Consider the following 21,611-nt stretch of genomic DNA (forward strand, 5'->3'; position numbering starts at 1 on the left):
GTGACTTTGACGCCTCTAGTTTTTTAGTTATTTGATGTTAGAGATGTGAAGGTAATCCATTGGAAACCTCTAAGCTTATATTTTTTTTTAGTTTTTTAGCATTTATTATCGCATTGTATCAAACATATTGAGTGAGCTGATGTTTCTCCCAGTAGTGTGTTCGTGAATCGGTACTGGTCTCATTATATGATCAGTTACGTTTATCTTATATTCTCAAACAATGTATTCCATAAAAAAAGTGTCTAAAACATTTAATAGCGATATTTTCGAATAATCTCTGTTATCACAAGCCAGAAGATGAATAAAAGGTCGTGCATAAATAACCTTTTATGTATTGTAAATAGATAAAGGTGTTATTAATAGTATCCCTATTGACTGTCTGGAATAAGACTGTTTCCCATTGAGAACGTTGAATGGTAATCATATGAAAGTAGTATTGAACTGAATTACGAAATACCATATATTCCTTAATGACTCACTAATCTAAAAGAGTCGAACTAGCTATCAGAATTGTATATCTTTGGGGACTTTCTACTTTTTATTGTTTTTAAATGTCAGCATTATAAACACTATATTCAGTCAACTATGTTAACCGGACAATAATTTATGAATAGTGATAATGTTATTCTAGTAAATTTCTTTTTCTTCGTAAAAAAGTTGGTTTATCGAAATGTCACTCTTTTAAACATGGATTTGTATTGAAAATATCAATGAAGTTCCTGTTTTGCTTAAAATGTCATTTAAATCTTCTATAGGTCTTATACATTGATCACCTTGCTTACATTTAGGGTCTGAGTAGTCCCACAATAGGACGAAACGGCCGTCCAGTGCTTCCAGATTTTCCAAGGTGGTCTAGCTTCAATTGACTCATGATTTCAACTATAAAATTACTAAAATCTCCACAAACACCCTTTCTGAGAATTTCATCTTGTCAATTGAGACAACAATCATAAGTAGTAATAATAATATTGTTGTGTGAATATAATACGTGATAAGAGGGGTGTTTTCAAGGTAATTACGATAAACGAATTGGGAATGATGGATGTGAAGAGTAAGATAGAGGTAGTCAAAAAAGAAAAAAAGGGGGGTAAGAGGCTTATAATATTCAGTTTAGGTATCCAGTGATCCAGTGACCCAGTGGTAGGCCAAGGTAAACATAGAGGCTAAATATACTTTTTCTGGATACATTAGTTCGGTTTCCTGGAGTTGATCCAGATGTCTTCGGCTGTGTAGAGTAACCGTAATCTAGCTCCTTGAGTAGATTTTTGAAACTTGATATAAAACAGAGAAAGCTTCGTCTATTTTGATATGATGTTCGTCCAAATACTGTTCATTTTTGGATATTCCTGTTATAACTTGTATGTCTGAATGCCTTGTTTATATATGATGTGACGATACCGCCAATTAGAATACAGTAATTCTGTCGAACGGACCAATGATACACGAAACCCGTACAAGCAGTCTAGAGTACTTTTCGATCCTGCTATCTGCCGAGCCCAGCCAGTTAAGTCCAGAACACCAATAACAGCCTCTCCAATATGAATCATTATTCTCAAACATACTGGGTTTATATACCAAACAAACAGACCACATCGTACCATAAAATAGAAAATAACATTTGTACAAGACACAGCCCAAAGTGGTTGTGAATGTGGGAGGCAGTAATCAACAAAGTGTTGATAACTCAAGAACGGCGAATCGTATAATAATAGTTCATAGATCAAAACAAAGCTTATAATGAGAGGAACATGAACATGGATAGTTTAGTTACTTAACAATTATACAATATTAAATATACCTATCGTATTGGTCCATTAATAGTACTCAAAAGTTACCATTTATAATTCTCTTCGGGATATAACAATTCTATAGGGATCTTTAAACTTGATTTCAGTCTTAAGTTCAATTCATATATATATATATATAAACCAAAGTTTAATTTGTTTACTTTTTTTTATTTGTTATTTTCTAATCACACGATATATAATAAAAAAAGAAAAAAGAGAAGAACAACCTAAATAAATAGCCAAACAAACAAACTATTTACCCAAAAAACAAACTATTTTATTATTTAAATAATTAGCATTTGTTTATTTATAATAAATGAAAACAATTTATTTTAGTAAATACTTGTGAACAATGTCACAAATAATAAAAAAAAATTAAAAAAATAATAAAAAATTTAAAAAATAATTAAAAAAAGAAAAAAATAATAAAAAAGAAAAAATAATAAAAAAAATAGAAAAAATTAGGTAAAATCAAGTTGAACTTACAAAAGAATCTATCCATGATTGCAGATTAATTTATATTTCATATAAACAATTAATTAGAATAACCAATTTATTCAATAAATATCCAATATGATTTATTTTCACAACATTTGTTCCCATTGATAACAATTGATCACAAATTGGAATGGTATTAGTAATATCCATGTATTCATTATTGATTAATTGTATTTTATGGGATGAATAAAAAAAAACAAAATTAATAAGAAATGTAAACAAGTAAATAATAAATAAAATAAAATTAGAATTTAAAAAAAATCTATTTTTGTAAGTACACAAGAATTCATTTATGTATAATACTGAATAATTAAAAGTCAATTAACATTAATCAAATAATTACTTCAAACTAGTTTTTGAATAAACAATCAGGTCTGTTGTAAGATATCAACTCACTGAAGACAATGGTGAACGGTTGCTCAACTTCGTCGATCGGTTGAAGTTAGACATTAACACTGTTGGATGCCGGCTCAGTGATCTAGTGGTTAAGCGCTCATGCACGAGACTGATAAGTGCTGGGTTCGAAACTCGCTCGCGTGACGGGATCGTGGATGCTCACTGCTGAGGATACCCATACTAGGGCGAAACGGCTGTCCAGTGCTTCCAGGTTTTTCATAGTGATCTAGCTTCAATTGACTCATGATTTAAACAATACAATTACTGAAATCTCCACAAAAGCCCCTTATGATATCCTATATGAGATTGAATGAAAGATATTTAGATCTTGAACTAATCCTGACCTTTTTCAGCTTCATTGGTTATGTTTCCTTTTTCATTATACTCATTTTTTTTTACTTTTATCTATTTTATAGATTCTGTAGGTTCATAACTAATATGACTTTTATAAATCACGAAACTGAAGATATCAATGGATTTGAATATTGTGGTTCTTATTACTTAACACACAATGTCTTTAAATTATGTGTATACATTCTGTTAGTCAGAGATGAAATATTACTATGTAATGATGATACTATTGTGTAATAATAATAATAATATGACTAACTCAAAACTATACTATTAATGAAACACTGATCAGCAGTTATGCAAAATCTATTCTTAACTAATCTGTAACATTTACGTGTGATCAACGTAGGGATATATATATATATATATATATATATATATATATGATTATGCGAAAACATACTACTGACAAATGAATGAATTACTGGTGATATATATATATTTAACATGTAATATACTACATTACTGATATTTTATTCAATAGTGAGTTATTGCATTAGGTATGTATACATGTATACTGTTTGTACTACTCAAACAACAGCTTCTATCATTATAAACTTTTATAATGGTAAAGGTTAGATTAAAGTTTATATTCTGTAAGTCTATAACTGATATGACTTTTATAAACCACGAAACTGAAGATATCAATGGATTTGAACGTTGTGAACAATAGCTATTAAGTGATAATTTATTTATGATATAAAATCTAATAGCAGGAATACCAATTTTTTTCAACACTACCTTTATGATTGCTACTGAAACAGTCCAGATCTAATAATAATCTATAGGATACAGTTTAAAATAAAACTCAACTACTGTTATATACAAAATATTTCATTATGTAATATTAATCATTTCGATGTAACTAAATGTGTGAAAATTATCTTTTTTTTTAAAAAAAACATACAAATAAGTTTTATAGTAAGCTCATTTTTTTCTTCCCCCCCCGAAAAAAAACTCATCAAAATGTGTATTAATAACTTTTAAATAAGAAAACAGGAAGGCAACTAGGAACACTTCAGAAAAAAAAGAAAAAAATTAAATTCATTGTTGATGTTTTATTTTAATTCCAATTTGAATAAATAAATAACATTTTCAGAATTGGTTCTCATCATCAACAACATGAATCAGTCCACTTTTTTTTTAAAAAAAATGTGATTACGTCTTTTTCTCATTAAAAGATGCCGACAAATTTTCTTAGAAACTAGACATTAGTCTATTGTTAGTCTGTTAAACTGTAACGATTCCCTTCGATTATCATTTTTTTTTTAAAAAATGGATTCACACGCACGCTATTCTTAATGTTTTTTATATATTGTATGAAGTACTTTTTAGTAAATAATGAAAGAGTAGATAGTAATGAATAACTGAAAAGAGAAACGTTTAATATGACGTATTCCGTTTTTTTTACTGTTTCAGGTTATCTTAAGCCATTTTCATTTGTTCTTTTTCATGAGAATTCATAAATTTTCCATATATTTATTAACGGTAAAATTAAATGATACTGACTGTTAATAATAACATATCATGAATTGGGAATTACAACATAAGGTTCCGATATATCGAATGAAAGACATCGTACTTATCCAGTGATCTCAGTATTTTTGACTTGATCCTTTGGATAGTCACAGCAACATCATAGTAGATGATTTAAAACTAGAACAAAACGTCCTTTAACTACTGTTCGGTGACAAGTCATTTTCTATCTTATGATTGTTTTAAATGGAGGTTACCCTTAAGGCATGCTAATCCCTCAACAAAATACATTAGGATTAGTCTATAGATGATTATTGTGTTCCTTTTATTATTTTTGTGAAAGATATTTGCATAGTTGAAAGCATGAGTCAATTGAAGCTAGATTAACAAGGAAAAGATGGAAGCATTGGACGGCCGTTTGGTCCTATTGTGGGACTCCTCATCAGTGCGCATCCACGATCCCACCTCACGAGATTCGAACCCACGACCTACCAGTCTCGCGCCAGAACACTTAACCCCCTTCTGACAATATGAAAATGGTTGGAAAGTGATATCATTATGAAATCTTCAATAATTCCACGAATTCATCTTAGTATATATATTTTGTGTATCTCCTTATCTTGATGACGCCATATTTTTTTAAACTTGAATTAACCATAGATTATTTTTTGTTTTCATGAGAGTTCGATTTTATGTATAACTTAATTTAAAAGAAGAAAAAAAAAATTAGATTTCGTTATTATTTTTTTTTTACAAATGAATTATATATCACGAATTTGTTGTGATTATTTCATTTTATTTTTTTATTTTTTTATTTTTTTTTATATTTTTTTAAAGTTTTTTCGGTGAGAAATCTAATCCAATTAAAATTTCAACTTTAAATTAGGGTAACTTTTATGAAAATTAACATAAACATTTTACTCAAGTTTATAATCTGAATAAAAATGGAATATAAGTAGTATTTCTTTTTTTTTTTACAAAAATTAGTTTAGGTATATTCGTGTATTATTTTAATATTTGTTTACAACAAAACATGAAAACAGATTGGAGAAAAAAAATTTGAACGTTTTATAATGAAACTATATGTTAAATGAATTTTTATCATCATGCATCCTGATCGGTTGATAAAGTTAAATAATCAGAATAAGGATTTGTGAAGATTGTAATAATTTCAATAGTTGAATTCATGAGTTGGTATAAATTAGATCATCATTGAAAACCTAGAAGTATTGAACGGTTGTCTCATACTAGTATGGAACGCCTCAGCAGTATGCATACACGATCTTGCATGAGGGACTCGTACCCAAGAACTTCAATTTCATGCATGAACGTTTAACTTCTAGACCACTGAGCCATGACCGGTAGAGTTCAATCTGCGTCAGGTGGAAAAATTATCTATTACAAACAATGGATGAATGACTGAGCAAGATCACGGATCGATTGAAGTTGGACGTTAAAACCGTTGTATCCCGGCTCAGTGGTTTAGAGGTTAGTTGCTCGCACTTGAGGCCAAAAATCCTGGATTCGAGTCTTGTATGCAGGATCGTGTATACACACTGCTGGGGAGACTCATACTAGGACGAAACGAATATTCAGTACTTCAACCTTTTCTTTGATTGTCTGGCTTTTATCGACTGATGAGTTCAACTATTAAAATTACAATATAGCGATAAGAACAACATTTGCACAATAACATGAATTCATGATATTCTTCAAGGTTTCTCATCAGCTCCAAACGTCCAAAAATTACAATAGTATTATTATAACAATATTTTACTACACACTATGCTCAATTAAGCCCAATTTCAAACGACATAAGAAACAAGAAAAAACAACATATTCGACATAATAATTACGATTAGTGATAAAGAGTAAGTGAATAAAAATACTATTTTTATAGCCTACTTCATTATATGACTTCATCTTCAACATGCCATTACTGAACAATTCTAACTATTACGTTTAATATGTTGTTTATTCTTGCCTCTTATGTCCTTTCGAATTAAAATTCATTGATAATGTTGTGTAATAAGACAGCGTTATAATAATATAGTAGTAAACGAGAACACGGGTGTTGACGACCAATGTATTTTAATACAAAATTACAGGGTTCTTTCATAAAAAGTGAAAACCATGCGTTCAGTAATTCATTTGCGAATCCCCCATCAATTGTCTCAAACTTCATTGTTTATTCATTTCCATAATAACTACTCTCTGTTTCAGTTCTCTCCGATTCGATCATCCCAACCTTCTGCTGTCAGCCGTTCCACCTCCGGTTGGAGTCATATGCTACTTATGTCAATAGACATAAGTAGCATACACCACACTCGTCTCTCCTTCAAACAGTCACTCTTGTGGTGGTCCTGCTCACTTTTATTTCATAGATACATTACATAACCCAATCGTATTGACCATGTCAATAATAATCAAAAACTTTCCACTTAATTTGTGACATTTCACTGAAGCGTCATTTTTGGTAGGCATTATTTAAAACGTGGTCATGATGAGTTTTTTCAGGAGGAAAGTTTGCATAATCATTGTTGCTAGGTATAAATAAAATGGATGTATGTGTTATTTTTGGCTAGTTCTTTCAACTATTCATCATCTAATGATAGAGCATTGATGATACGATTATTGTTAACGTACTATATTCGTTGTATAATATTTAGCTTCCTTTATTATTGTTTAAAAAACTTATAATATGTAACTTTAGTCATCACAGTCAGCTTAAAATATAATGTTATGATAATGAAACACTGGTAATGTATTATCTTCTGCCCTTGAATTTTACCGAAAAAGTTTTGAAATCATGACCAAAAATAACAATCGTATACTGTTTCTGTAAGATACAAGACTTTGTTAACATCAGATCCAGTAACTAACTTGGTTTACTGTTTATTTCTTACAAAAACATATATGATATGATATTATTCAAGTAAGAAACTTTTACAGAAATTATATCATAATAGGAACTATAGTAGCCGTGGACAAGAAAAGAATTACACTTGAAGATCAAATGCATTTCAATTTTTTTGGAAATCATAATGCTTGATATAACTGTGTCATAGGTCAACAATTAAAAATTTACTTAAAGTTATATGATTTCATGGAATACATAAAACGTGACAAATATAAACCCTCAGAGTCGCCATTAAAATTACCAGATATGGTTCTGTTAGGGATGAAATCTATCATATGTTCTAGTAGATCAGTTATCTATGATGTTGTTGACATTTTAATGTTACAACATGTTTCCTGTGGTAAATTATCATTTTATCAGTAGTTTGGTTCAGTCAGTTTTTGTTTCTTATTATGTCTAACAACAAATCAATCTAGTTTACAGAAAATTAACGAATCAATGTAAAGTTTCTGGTCTGTTCTGGTTTTAAAATAAATTCCATATCGGTCATTTAAAGTTCCAATTATACTTATCATTTCTACAAAGAAATAAGTAGAAGAAAAGATGAATCTCATAATGAGACTAAGAATCAAATGTTCACTTAAACTGCTCATATTTCGGTCACTTTGTTTCTGTTCAGTCTAACACAAATGAGGGTTGATCAATTATGTATTTCATACAGTAGACTATACTTGCACAGAAAACATCATGAAAACCAAGGTAAAACTGTCATGTAAAACATTGGTTATGATGTAGTTTATTGTTTTTTTATTATCTGTCAAAATACATATTATTTACCTGACCTAATGAACTAAACTCTTTCCTTAAATATGGATGATAAATGAAGAAAACCTTGATTATTTTATTGCTTGAATGCATTGGATTTGTTCTTAATGTGTTAGAATAATTCCTTAAAAGAGATGTATGGAACAGAATTGAATCTGTCAGAGAGAATTACAGTTAAAGATACACCATGCTAACGAGTGCCAATAAGTACGAAACATAGATTCAAGGCTTCCTGTGGACTACCTGTAACTACATAGTATATTGATTTATACGATAAGGATCATAATATTTTATTTCTTACTGTGTCGTATGAATGTAGTCTGATTTTAGAGACATTTCTTATCTGATAGAATATCAAGATTATTCTTTTTCATTATGTACATGTGAAATACAATTTCAGACATTTCAATGATAAATCTTGGTGTACTTATTGTACAGTGAATATTTCAATGCTGTACACACCCCAGGTTGTTCTTTTAAATCCAATATTTCTATTACCATTAATTAATCTCTATTGAAGAAAAAAAGAAAATCTATCTATTGGATAATTGTGTTTATTACTTTTATTTACTATCAACTCGTGTCCATTAATTCATCTTCTTATATCTATATATACACTGATATGCATTCTACTATTCACAAAATGTTATTTTAAGACTAACCTACATATAGAAACTACAATTTCCCTTAGAAACAAAAACCTACTTTAAATACTATCAACATTGTGAAAAAGCTTTTAGTGAACAAAAAAGTAGATATTATTATGTCTATTATGTGCTTTCCGAGATTTTACAAATTGCATTCTTCATTGTGTAAAGATGAATTAGTAGTGTAATTTATCATAGAAATAAGATAAACATGTGATTTACACATACGTTATAGTTCTTAATTATTGAAACCTTTTGCTGGGTTTTTCACAATTCACAAATGGTATTATTCAATCTAATGAGTATAATTCTTTGCATAGAGTTAGAAAAATGTAAGATGATGAAATGTTGAAAGTATCTATAACTGAATTTGATGTATTGTCTTAAGTCGTAAGTAAACAATCTTCTAATATGGAATCGCTAACTTTTATTGTTGTAATGTAATACTAATCATGTGGATTTCTTGATCTACATAGAGTTTGGCTATTGAATTTAGGAGGATATACATTCTAACACTTAAAAGCTCATCGACAAACACATGAAGGAGACGAAAAAAAGAAAAGAGTATATACCGTTCCGAAGAAGGTATTGTTCCTAAAGTTACAATTCTTAAATGATGCTACGGAAGAAATCATGACACAGAGGTTAAAAAAGGCAGTACAGAAAACCTTTAATACAACCCGACTGAGTACCAGCTTCTACAACCGCCCCACAGTAAGAACGGCTAATAAAGACAGATTACCTGAATTCGCCACATCTATGTGTATTTACCAATTCAGCTGCTCCTGTGGAGCCAGTTATATAGGGCGTACAATTCGGCAAGTTCACCAACGAATAACAGAACACCATCCGTCGTGGATGAGCAAAGGACAGGTAAAGGTGATCAAGAGTTCCATTCTCGCTCACTTGGTGGACACAGGTCATCAAGTTGAATTGAATAAAGCTTTTAAGGTTATCTACCATATTTCATCAAATTTGCCACATGGTTTACGAGTTCGTCTTTTGCACATAGCTTGAGCCATCGCAATCCATATTCACAAACCGAACCTTTGTATCCAAAAGAAGTTTGTACAACCACTCTCGCTACCTTGGCTATCGGTATAGCGGAGTTTGTAGCAGAACTTTGATAAACAATATTCGTATTTCTTCCGTTTTTTGTATTTTTGTATTTTACTTATTCTCAACATTCGTCCCTTGATTCTTATATAATTACTATACTACTGACCGTTCATCAAAATATTTTGTTAGCTCTTCTCCTTTTACATATTATGCAACGTAGCAACAGATTGATTTTCGAATAATTACTTTGATTAGTATTAATCCTCTTTCTTCCAATTAATTAATGTTAGTTTATAATCAATATGTCATTACGTAACGTATCCACTCGAGGAGCGTTATTTCATTATTGTAAATCATATAAACATATATATATATATATATATATATATATATAGAGAGAGAGAGAGAGAGAGAGAACCATGACGGAAAACTAATTGAAAAGAAATTTCTTCACTCGATTCGTTCCTTCTTATATATGAAATGTCAAAATGGGAATTTTCGCTATAACAAAAGCTTAGAGTTTGAGTCATATTCGTAATATTGTTGCTGAGTATTTGTAAAAATTCTCGTTCTAACATATATATCGATATGATATTCTGATTTTTTGATGCGAAATCATTAACTACGGACTTCAGACACATCAACAGTGAAGCATTCGTCACCAGTAAAACTGAATTATCATTAAGCTATATCTCTAGTTGATTGAAGTTCGAAATGTGTACAGTTCTATGCCGTCGTATGTGACTCTAGTGGTCGGGTGTTCATTTCGAGATGTGTAGGTTATCAATTTAATCCCTGTCATATTGTTGAGTAATCCAACACTAGAACGAAACAGCTGTTCCGTACTACCTGGTTTATTAATACTGTCCTTACCGAGACCACTCCTTGACAAATACCTTTTACTAGTTTTCTGAGTTCGTTCGTAGAAGTTCATTCATTTTTTCATATTATACATTTGTATGTCCAATACTTAACAGCTGATGTTTTTATATTTTGAACATGGGGATAGTTTTTTGAATTATTATCAAAACCAAAAGTTTTGTATCAGTTGAAAAGTATGTTATTTTAAAGCTAATTTACAGTTCTTCTGAAACAAATACAGTCAAGTAACATCATATTTCAAACAAGTGTTCATTACACATAACACTTTTTCGACCACACGAATCATATATCTAAATGTGCTTCATAACTTAATCATTATATTTGGATTAAAATTAACCGCCGACCATTCTATCTATTTATTCACTAATCTGTATAAATATTATTATAAAGTTAAAAATGTTGCCTTGAGGTTTACCAAATATGTTTGATCTGCCATTAATTTTAACCACAAAAATAGACAATATAACTTTTAAGGCTTACAGTATGATATACAGTATGATATTCCCCTTTCATTAATCTGTCAAGTAGTTAACAAATTATTGATTTTCATAACTAAAATATAAATTTATATAGTTGAGATCGTAAGTCAATTGAAGCTAGACCACCATGGAAAATCTGGAAGCATTGGATAGCCATTTCGTCCTATTATGGGACTCCTCAGAAGTACACTCGCGCGCAAGGCCGATAGGTCCTGGGTTCGAATCTTGCGAGGCGGGACCGTGAATGTGCACTGCTGATGAGTCCCACAATAGGACGAAACAGCAGTCCAATGCCTTCAGGTTTTCCATGGTTGTCTAGCTTCAATTGACTCATGATCTCAATTGTTAAAATATAATTGGTATAAGAAATTAAAAATATGATCTAAAGTAACAAGTTTATATACTCTAGTCATCTTAATTAGCAAAAAAGGATGGAGAAATAATTTCCAAAAGTTCAAATAAAGATATTTTAATAAAGTTAATAATATCATAATGTCTTATCTGAATAATCAGCCATTTTGAAAACATTATATCTTGTTAATTAATTAATATAAATACCAGTATACAAAATGAATTTTTATCTGAAGTTTTTACTGATGATGTCGTTCAAAATAATGGTGAAATCTTCACGACTAAACCATCCAACTCAGAAAACAAAACTCTACTAAAAACCATGCAGTTGAGTTACAAATCTTTTCTACCATGAACATACATAATGTAATCTTATTCAACTGTGAAATTCTTTTTACATTAATCTGATTATTTTCAATTGGTGAACACAATATATAAGCCATGACTAGAGCCCAAGTGATATTTTAACTTTACCTTTAAAAAAAAAATATTCCACTATCACTGTCTTGATACATTCTTGTAACACAAGGGAAACTTTATTCATAATTACATTTTATGCAAATAAAATTGTAAATAGTCTAAGTCATTGCTAGAAATATTAACCAATGAAAAAAAACGCTTGATTGTAAACGGAACCTCAATTAGATTATGTTCATCCATATTATATACAAATATGGTAAAACATGGTATCATGACAATCCAATAATTAATGTATGAAAGCATTAGTAAATTGAAGCTAGACCACCATGAAAAACCTGGAGGCACTCGACGGCCGTTTCGTCCCATTGTGGGACTTCTCAGCAGTGCACATTCACGGTCCTGCCTCGCGAGATTCGGTCTCGCGCACGAGTGTACTGCTGAGGAGTCCAATACTAGGACGAAACGACCGTCCAGTGCTTCCAGATTTTCCATGGTAGTCTAGCTTCAGTTGACTCATGCTTTCAACTATGAAAATACTGAAATCTCAACAAAACCCCTTCTGATAAAAATTAATGTATGCTTAGAAGATAATGATGTTATATTAGTCAAATCTACTTGTTGATTAATATAGAACTGTAATTATTGACTATAATGAATAACTTGCCCTTGAATGATCAGTATATACATGCTTTTATATGAATTCTTTTAATATAAACAATGTTGATATATAGTTCATTTATCATTAGACTAATCATTAATTACAATCAGAATAAGATCTATATTTGGTTTCTAAATACTTAAATGTATACCATGAAATATGGATGAGATATGATAATGTTCCAATTTGTGAAATATTTGACATTACTGTCATATGATTTGTGAGGAATTTCAATGATTTGCTAGAGGTAATTAGTTTAACTAAAATAATTAATTTTTTTTCAAAACCTCACATTAGATAAAAACTAATAGAATCTAGGGTATATTTGTCAGTTGTTTTGTACTAAGGCCTCTCGCCTTACTTTAGTTACTTATCTGAAATTAGTTAATGAGAAAATCTAGTTTTTGAAAAAATTGATGCTAATGAACATATCATTCGACTTTCGTAAAGAACTTCAAACAAGAGATTATGTGCTATTCATATAGCTTTGTAGTAACATCTAGGAATGTGAAATTAGTTGCCATGAATTCAAATCATGGTGGGAACATCAATTCATTCATGGTTTCAGGTATGCCTTACTGATGAATGCCAGCTAGTAAAAGCCCTACATACAGGGTTTCTTGTCGAGTAATTCTAACCGTCTAAATGTCTTCATATTCCAGTTAGAAACCGTGATCATTGAAGATAAATATAATGCAAGAACTGATAGTTTGATGAGCCACTTAACATTCCTTTGTACCATGCAACATTCGCACATTGTACCGCCTTGTGTTAGTTATTGCAGACGTATCACATAAGTTTAATTTCATGTATTTAAAGAGTGTATGTGTCTTCAGGTTTAATTCTTATTGTCCACTCTTATAGATGATGGGAATGTTCATTCGAAGGTATTTTTGATTCATTTTTTCACCCTTTTGTACAAAGTAGTGGCTATCTTAACTCAATAGCTAAGTAGATAACGCGATGGCGTTTGAATTGAACGGCACTGGGTCCGAGTCCCAAAGTTAATACCAACTATGAAACGCAAGTACATGCAGCCGACGAGTCCCAAATAGGACGAAAAGCACATCCAGGGTTTCACTACAAACCAACATCTGTCTCTGTCTACAATTGTTTAGGGTTAATTATGTTAGAACATTTGAAAAAGTGACTATCACAGTACCCTTAGATTTTAAAACCTACATCATAAGTCACGTTCACGCACACAAGCAAACATACGTATTTACCATCCATACAAATGATGACAATATTCACAGATTCAAATACCTAAAACTGATATAGTCAGAAAAAAATTACTAATCAATAAGAAACTGACCTTTTACTGGCAAAATTATTAGTAACTCGTGTAGTCTGTTGTCTCGTACTGTTATTATTATCATTATCCATAGTTGTAGTCGTGGTAGTAGTGGTTGTCGTTGCTGAACCGGAACTATGTGTTGTAGTCACAGTTCTCGTTGTTATAGTTCTTGCAAATTCACAATCATTTTTTTTCATTGACATATTATTATCATTAATTTCAATACTATTTATCTCATTTCCATTTGCAACTTGTCTACTTGATTCGTTAGAATTTGTTTTATTTTTTTCATTTGTACTTGACAAACTAAATGGCTGATTGCAATCTTTCAACTTTTTAATATTGTTACTAATTTTCGAGGTAACTTCACCGGTGGATCTAAGAAAAGCAAAAAAGCAATTTTTGTGAATTAATGCAGCAGGATTGATTTGTTGAGAAATGAACAAAAATAATACTGAAAATCTACTTTAACATCGAATCACTTTTGATGAGACGATCTAGTTATATGGATAAAGTAGTTAAGCTCTGTATTTGATTCATAGATAACTATCAGTATGGGTTTGGGAAATATTGTTGATTTATTGATTGAGATCATGAATCAATCAATGTTAGACCACCATTGGAAGCCTGAAAGCACTGAACGGCCGTTTCATCCTAGTATGGGAATCCCCAGCAGTGAACATCCACAATAACTATCTATACAGTTACACTTAAAAACGATTATTTACTGAGTCATAATAAATGTATCTGTCTCATCCCTTTAGTGGTGATCAAATTATATCGACCAACTTTCAGAAAGGCCAACAGTCTAAGTAATTAATCAAAGTATACACTATTCTGAGGTGCTAGGTGTCTGGAAGTGATTAACAAGAAATTGTAGACCTGAGTTTCGGACTATCTTACACTAGTCAGCACGGTTTACTTGTAATCATGGAGGAACTCGTGTACATAAACTAATAAAAATTCTGATTCTGTTATTAGATAAACGATTTAAATCATTGTTCTAATGGATAATTGTAATACTCACATTGTTTATACAATGTTTATGCTCTATACTTGGATTTCAATGAAACTTCCATTCTTCATTTGTCTCACAGTGCTTTATAATTTAGCTAGTTTCTTAGTATCAACAGAGTTGTCAAACTTTGAAATTGTAATACAGGATATCAAAATAGCTCACTCATTCTTTTTCAATTTTACATTCGACTTTTTAAATAAATTAATAAAGAGTTGTAATCTTAACATTAGTTATAAACTCCGCTGTTACAGACGTAATATATGAAAATTACAAGCAAACTGGATTCAGAGTTCAAAAAAGGCTCTTTCGATAATGTTTATGTCTTAACATTATAGGAAATATTCTTAGTGTGTATAAAGATCCATCACAAAGAAGAGTTTATGGGGAAACCTCGGTCTCTAACCAAATGAAAACGCAACTAAAACCAATCCATTAACTCCCTACTATTACCCTGATACAGTAGAGGCTAGAGAGAAACATCCCTTCCTGTTACAATGCTTTCATACTGTTGCGGTTTTAATGGCCTCTGGCGGTGAAATTATACCCACGCCCTTTGCGTGATAAGAGTGCTGTTTAAGAAAGTAACTGTACAAAAAACAAATTTCTGGTAGTCCATTCAAGTTGGTAGACATGGAGTGTTCACATAGGCTAATATGAAAACCCTTATACCAAACAAATGGCGCACATGGACCACAAGATTCTGAGGGGACAAATAGTGTATGAACCTATTCTCTTCATTGACTCTCAAAGGGGCGGAAACCCTTAGTTTTGCTCCACCGTCATATGGGTGAGATGTTTTGAACAAAGGCTGAAGTTATAGACTCCTAAGAAAATCAATTACTTCTGTTTTGGATCCAGAGCGGTATTGTTACAATTAGCTGATGGGAGAAAATGTCATTTGATCGCATTATGATAACTAATCAATCTGTGTTTATCAAATTAATACTTAGATAGTAAATAAATTCATTAATTATAGTGGTAGGTTTACCTTGTTAAAAAGCGCATGGAACAACTTACAGAAACCCGTGCATATATCTAATAAGTATGCTGATTCTGAACAATTGTGTGTGTCTATAATCATCAGACAACCACACACCCCAAACATTCGAACATATCTCACTCTATACGGTAGCGAATATACATAAATTGTTTTAATAGTGATTAAACGTTTGTTAGTTTCTATCAGCTACCATTCACCATGATTAATTCTAAATCTTCTAAGTAAGCAGTATATTGATTGCAACTTGTAATATGTAACTCTGTTTATAAAGTGAACATCCTACTTGACAAGAAATTAAAATACTTTATTCTTTAAGGTGTTTATGCATACCGACTGTTTGTTTTCTTTTTTCATACAAACTCGTTTACGATACGTTTGTTTGTATTTAAATGGGTTTACTTAATCTGATGAAGATTTATAGGCTTTGACACTTACCACGAGTTAACAAAATCATTAATAATGAATATGATTTATTCTCTCCAATGTTTCTTTAATCACTATCTACTGACAAAATGAGCATTTATTACAAACAATGTTAGGAAATCTTTAATTACTTACTGATTACTTGTAAAAATATTTGGATTTATCACTTCACTACCAGTTGCATAAAATGTAGCAGTAGCTGCTGTTGCACTAACTGTTTTCTTCATAGTTGTCTTTGTGATAGCTTGTTGAGATGTTACACTATCAGGAGATTGTTTTAATTGTGCTATAGTATCTGGATCTATATCACTAATAGGTTTTACATTTTCTTGATAAATCACTTCAGTTTGTGGTGGAATAATAGCTAATGTAGCTTGAGCAAGCGAATTACCATCTGATTTTTCAGAGTTAAATTTTGTAAAATTAATGATATTTTTCATATCTGGATGATTCTTTGAGTAAGATGATGACTGATTAGAATCGGAATTGGCTGACAAATTTTTCAATCTAACTTTACGTATTCTTGCTGTTGTCAAAACGGTACGCGTTGTTTTTTTCGTTGTACGCTTTAAACTACCGTCTGGATTTGTAGTAGTGGTAACTATAGTATCAACTATTTGAGTTGGTGGTATTGCTGAAGTAATGATTTCTTCCCCTTCTTCAATAGTGTCATCATCACTTTCATCAGTATCTGCACCAGTATCGCTGACTTCTTCTTTTACTTTATTCTCGGATGTGCCAGTTGCAATATTCCTCTCGAGTGACTGGTTTGATTCGAAATCTTAATTAATCAACAGAAAAGATAAGTAATAAATGAAGTACAGATATTCACTAATGAAATAATATATCAATAGTACTTACTTATTTTGTATGAAACTCTAGATTTATTGAACACATTCATGTTCTGTAGTGACTATATGAAATCGATATATAAAAATCAGTCATTTTTATAGACTAGATTGGGTTGAAACAATACCTGTATGTTTATTAAACATTTTTAGCTGACCTTTCATTACTTTTGTCAGTGTTTTTTGGATATTTTAATAAAACAGGTTATTCTTACATTTATAAGTACCATATAACTGTATATTAACTAATAACTTACAATATCATGATCTTAGCTCAGAGAGCCCAGAAGCCATGGTATGGAGCCCCCAAATGCCCTGGTACGGCCAAGAGTGGGGAGAATTCGACCTCCCTCTCCAAATGCTCTCACATGGCCACGCGTATATAGCCTCTGCCAGCGAAGTCCTACTCACTGCCTTCTCGTAAAAAAGGGTTTTGTTTACGAAAGTGAGAGGACGAAAAACGAATGTCAGACGCTTTAACCGGGTTGATGGATACGGAGGGTCCACCTAGGGGAGTTGGAAAACCAAACCAGTATCCTAAGAGAACAAATGGTGTATGAATCAATCCGTGGTCACCGGATATCATGTGACTGCATCTCCTTACGATGCTCCACTGCCTTGTGGATCAGACCTTTAGGTCAAAGGCTCCGAGAGTGGCCTCCTAAGAAAACCACCTGTTTCAGTTTGGGCACCTAGGCAGTATCACAGCCCTCACACAAAATCAAATGAGATTAGTGCGGCGCATATATATCTGATGCCCCTTTGTACCTATATTTGTGTTTAAATAAATAAATGAACTTACAAGGTTAATCTTACTAAATCAATGATACAACGTTATAGTTATCTACCTAGATAATTACCAAAACAGTACTGTGTAACTTATCGTTCAATCATAATCAGATAATCCGTAAACTTTTATTTATGTATCTGTTATATCCCGCGGTGAATTACGAATGGTAACTTTTAGGTCTATTTATGGATCAATGTAATATGCCTATTTCCTATTGTACAATTATTACGTAACTGAACTATTCATATTCGTATTTCTCTTATCATTAGCTTTATTTTGATCTTTGACTTATTATCATACGATTCTTGAGTTATAATCAGTTTATTGATTACTTTGGTTTGTATAAAAACCCAGTGTGTTTGTAAATAATGATTCATATTGCCGAGGCTGTTATTTGTGTTCTGGACTTAACTGGCTGGGCTAGGCAGAAAGCAGGGCCGATACGCAATCAAGACTGCTCGTACGATTTTATGTATCATTGGACGTTTATGTATTAAGAGGGTATACGTTATAACAGTATCAGAGTACGAAAGTAAATTACATAAGACAATTACTTAAGAAATACTTTACTGTTCTATAAAGTTAATTAAATTTGTTAAGAATGATCCTTAATAAATGTTCTAACTGTTCTAGATACGGAACGTCCTCGTTCTTATCAAATTTCTATTATGAAGGATTAAGTACAACTTCATATATGTACTAACTGTCTTGCAAAAGTTATTCTACCACTGCTTACATTTATAATTATTAGTGAGTCTATTAATGTTAGTTTTAACTGTTTTAACATAGTGCACATTCTTGACGTTATTTACAGTTGAATCCAGAACCTTCAAGCTACAGGTTAAACATGTTGACTTTAGATTAATTGGTTTAAATCTAACGAATCACGTCCCGATATTCAATCAGTATTTTAATAGCTATTTAAGTATTTATAACCCGTGACTGAATTTGTATTCTTTCAATATTTTGTATGTTTCTTCATTTGTAAAAATAGAGATGAAACAAAAACTGTACTTCAGTTAGAGATGTTACGTAATAACATATCATCATTAATTTAATCATAAATCATGAAAATACCCACTGGATGAACAAAATACCTTTATACTTAAGAGTTTGTGTTCAATCATTTTCTTCATTCCGTGTAACAAGCACAAACTGTGGCGAATTCTCAGAGACATAAATGAAAATACATAAAAATTAGTTTTAAATATTCAAATTATTTAGACCATAAAATCAAATATGTTACTATTAGTTACTGGACAGATTTATGAAAATAGTTTTTACTTGCTTTAAGTAGAATATATTCTGACAATCCATATGTAAACTCATGTTATTGTTGGTAAAAATTACTTTTAGGATTCTAAGCAAAAATGAATGGTGGTTAACAGTGAAATCTAGGACGCGCACTTCGTCCTATTTGGGACTCATCAGTCGAATGTAACTGCATCCCAGAGTTGATGTTCACTCCGGAACTCCAACCCAGTGCCATTCGCTTCAAACACCATATAGTTATCCATTCAGCCACTGAGTCCTGATAGCCAGAAAACGCACGTCCTTTATTCCATTGCTAACCACTATATATCTTTGTTTATAAAGCTTGAGGGATAAGACAAAATAGAAGCAGTCCTCACAGAATGCACATATGCCAACAAGAGACAAATCAATTTCAGTGCTCATCAACAATGGGACGATACAAGCATGCATATATATATATATATATATATATATATATATATATATATATATATATTCGAATTCAGAACCAAATTAAAGTAATTACGATAAACGTTTGCATCTGTTACGACATATATATACTTTAAAATTGTGTTATTTGTAAATTAGAAAGGTCATTTAATAAAGGTCAAAGTGATTTGTAATCAAGTGTCTAGTCACAATCAGTATTAATAGTAATTTCGAAAAAATGAAAATGCAAAAAAATTGTGTGAATAAAGTGCATAGTAGGAGAATTTCATCTTGTCAAGTGAGATAATAATGATAAATAGTAATAGTAATAATAATAAGATTGTTGTGTGAATATAATATGTAATAAAAGGGGATGTTATCAAGATAATTACGATAAAGGAATTAGGAATGATGGATGTGAAGATTAAGATAGAGGTGATCAGCAAAGAAGAAAAAAAAAAGGGGGGGAAGTTTATAATATTTAGTTTAGGAAACCGGTGATCCAGTCGTAGGCCAAGGTAAACATAGTGGCTGGATATACTTTTTTTGGATGCATAAATTTGGTTTTCTAGAGTTGATCCAGATGGCTTCGGCTATGTAAAGTAATCGTAATCTAGCTCTTTGAGGTAGAGTTTTCGGAACTTGATATAAAACAGAGAAGGCTTCTTCTATTTTGATATGATGTTTAATTATCTTCATGTTATACATGCTGTGACAGATATGATTCATATCACATATATTGCAAATTGTATGTTACGTTATAAATTCACTGATAAGAGACAATATATAATGTGAATGTAATTTTCTCCTCTCACCTCTTACGTTTTTCTATACAATATGTTAAATGAACACTCATCCCTTCACATCACATATCTCTTAAACATACCTAGTTTAGACTTTTTGTTAACGTTGATTGGATGACCTATTCAGTGTATAATGAACTCGGAGAACCATGTACCTATTTATATTCGATAATTTTGATGTTTGATTATAATTCCTTGAAAAAGCTTGGACCAGATTGCCAGGCGAAACGTTGGATTTACTACAAATTCATTCGCTGAGATTTTACAAATATATTATTCCTATTTAATGTCTTACATCAACTCGGCGCTCAAATACTGTGAAACTATTCGCTCTAATTTAGACGAGAGTTCTTATATATAGTAGATGACTATGTTTTTATTTTTCGATTCAATCGCGTTCCATATTAAAGTCACAGTATAATCACAAATGAATCGTTTTTCTAGGAGAAAACGTATGGGCGTCTATAAAAAAATTAGAAAATAGCCTCATTCTATTAAGCTTACTATTGTCTCCTGAAAACGTGAAACATTCAATTTAATACTAGCTACCGAAGTCCGTGAAATATGAGATTACTGACCTCTATGAAACAATGAGTAATACATCCGTTACCTATTACTTGGCATTAGCATTTATTTGCCCATGTTAACGCGAGAAGCGGAAAATATGGTGGAACAGTTAAAGAAAGGAGTGTAACCTCCAATTTAGCGAAACATTTTTAAGGATAAAAATGGGTTTACTTGCATTACTGTGACATGTTCGGTGAATTTTGTTCAAAGTTTTCAACCAACAGGTTTGCACATCTCAAATAAACAGTGGCTGAGTTCGTAGACTAGTTCCATCTCTGATTATAACCACCATTTTTGAGCGCACTCGTTAGTTGAATACTACAGCTTGCTAAACTATGTTACTCTTATACAGCGTAAGGAACGAGGATGAAAATCAAATCCATGAAAGCAATCATTTTTTTAAAAGAAGACTGTTAACATTCTTGGTCTAAAGTTTCACTACTATGTGATTATGTCCAAAATTATGGTTAATAATGTTACCAGGCATTCGATT

General features: G+C 31.3%; 1 protein-coding gene across 1 annotated transcript in view; it reads right to left on the reverse strand.

Moving 5' to 3' along the window:
* Positions 1-17,328, reverse strand: part of Smp_155990 (putative guanine-nucleotide-exchange-factor) — a gene marked incomplete at both ends in the record, with an annotated part of 54,581 nt that extends 37,253 nt beyond the window's left edge. Inside the window, 3 exons of the mRNA XM_018790059.1 lie at positions 14,054-14,364; positions 16,563-17,208; positions 17,289-17,328. Coding sequence (XP_018655440.1) covers positions 14,054-14,364; positions 16,563-17,208; positions 17,289-17,328 — 997 coding nt within the window. The remainder of the gene's footprint in view (positions 1-14,053; positions 14,365-16,562; positions 17,209-17,288) is intronic.
* Positions 17,329-21,611: the final 4,283 nt, after the last annotated feature.

This window comes from Schistosoma mansoni, chromosome W, assembly GCF_000237925.1.
Source record: "Schistosoma mansoni strain Puerto Rico chromosome W, complete genome".
NCBI classification, from domain to species: Eukaryota; Metazoa; Platyhelminthes; class Trematoda; order Strigeidida; family Schistosomatidae; genus Schistosoma; species Schistosoma mansoni.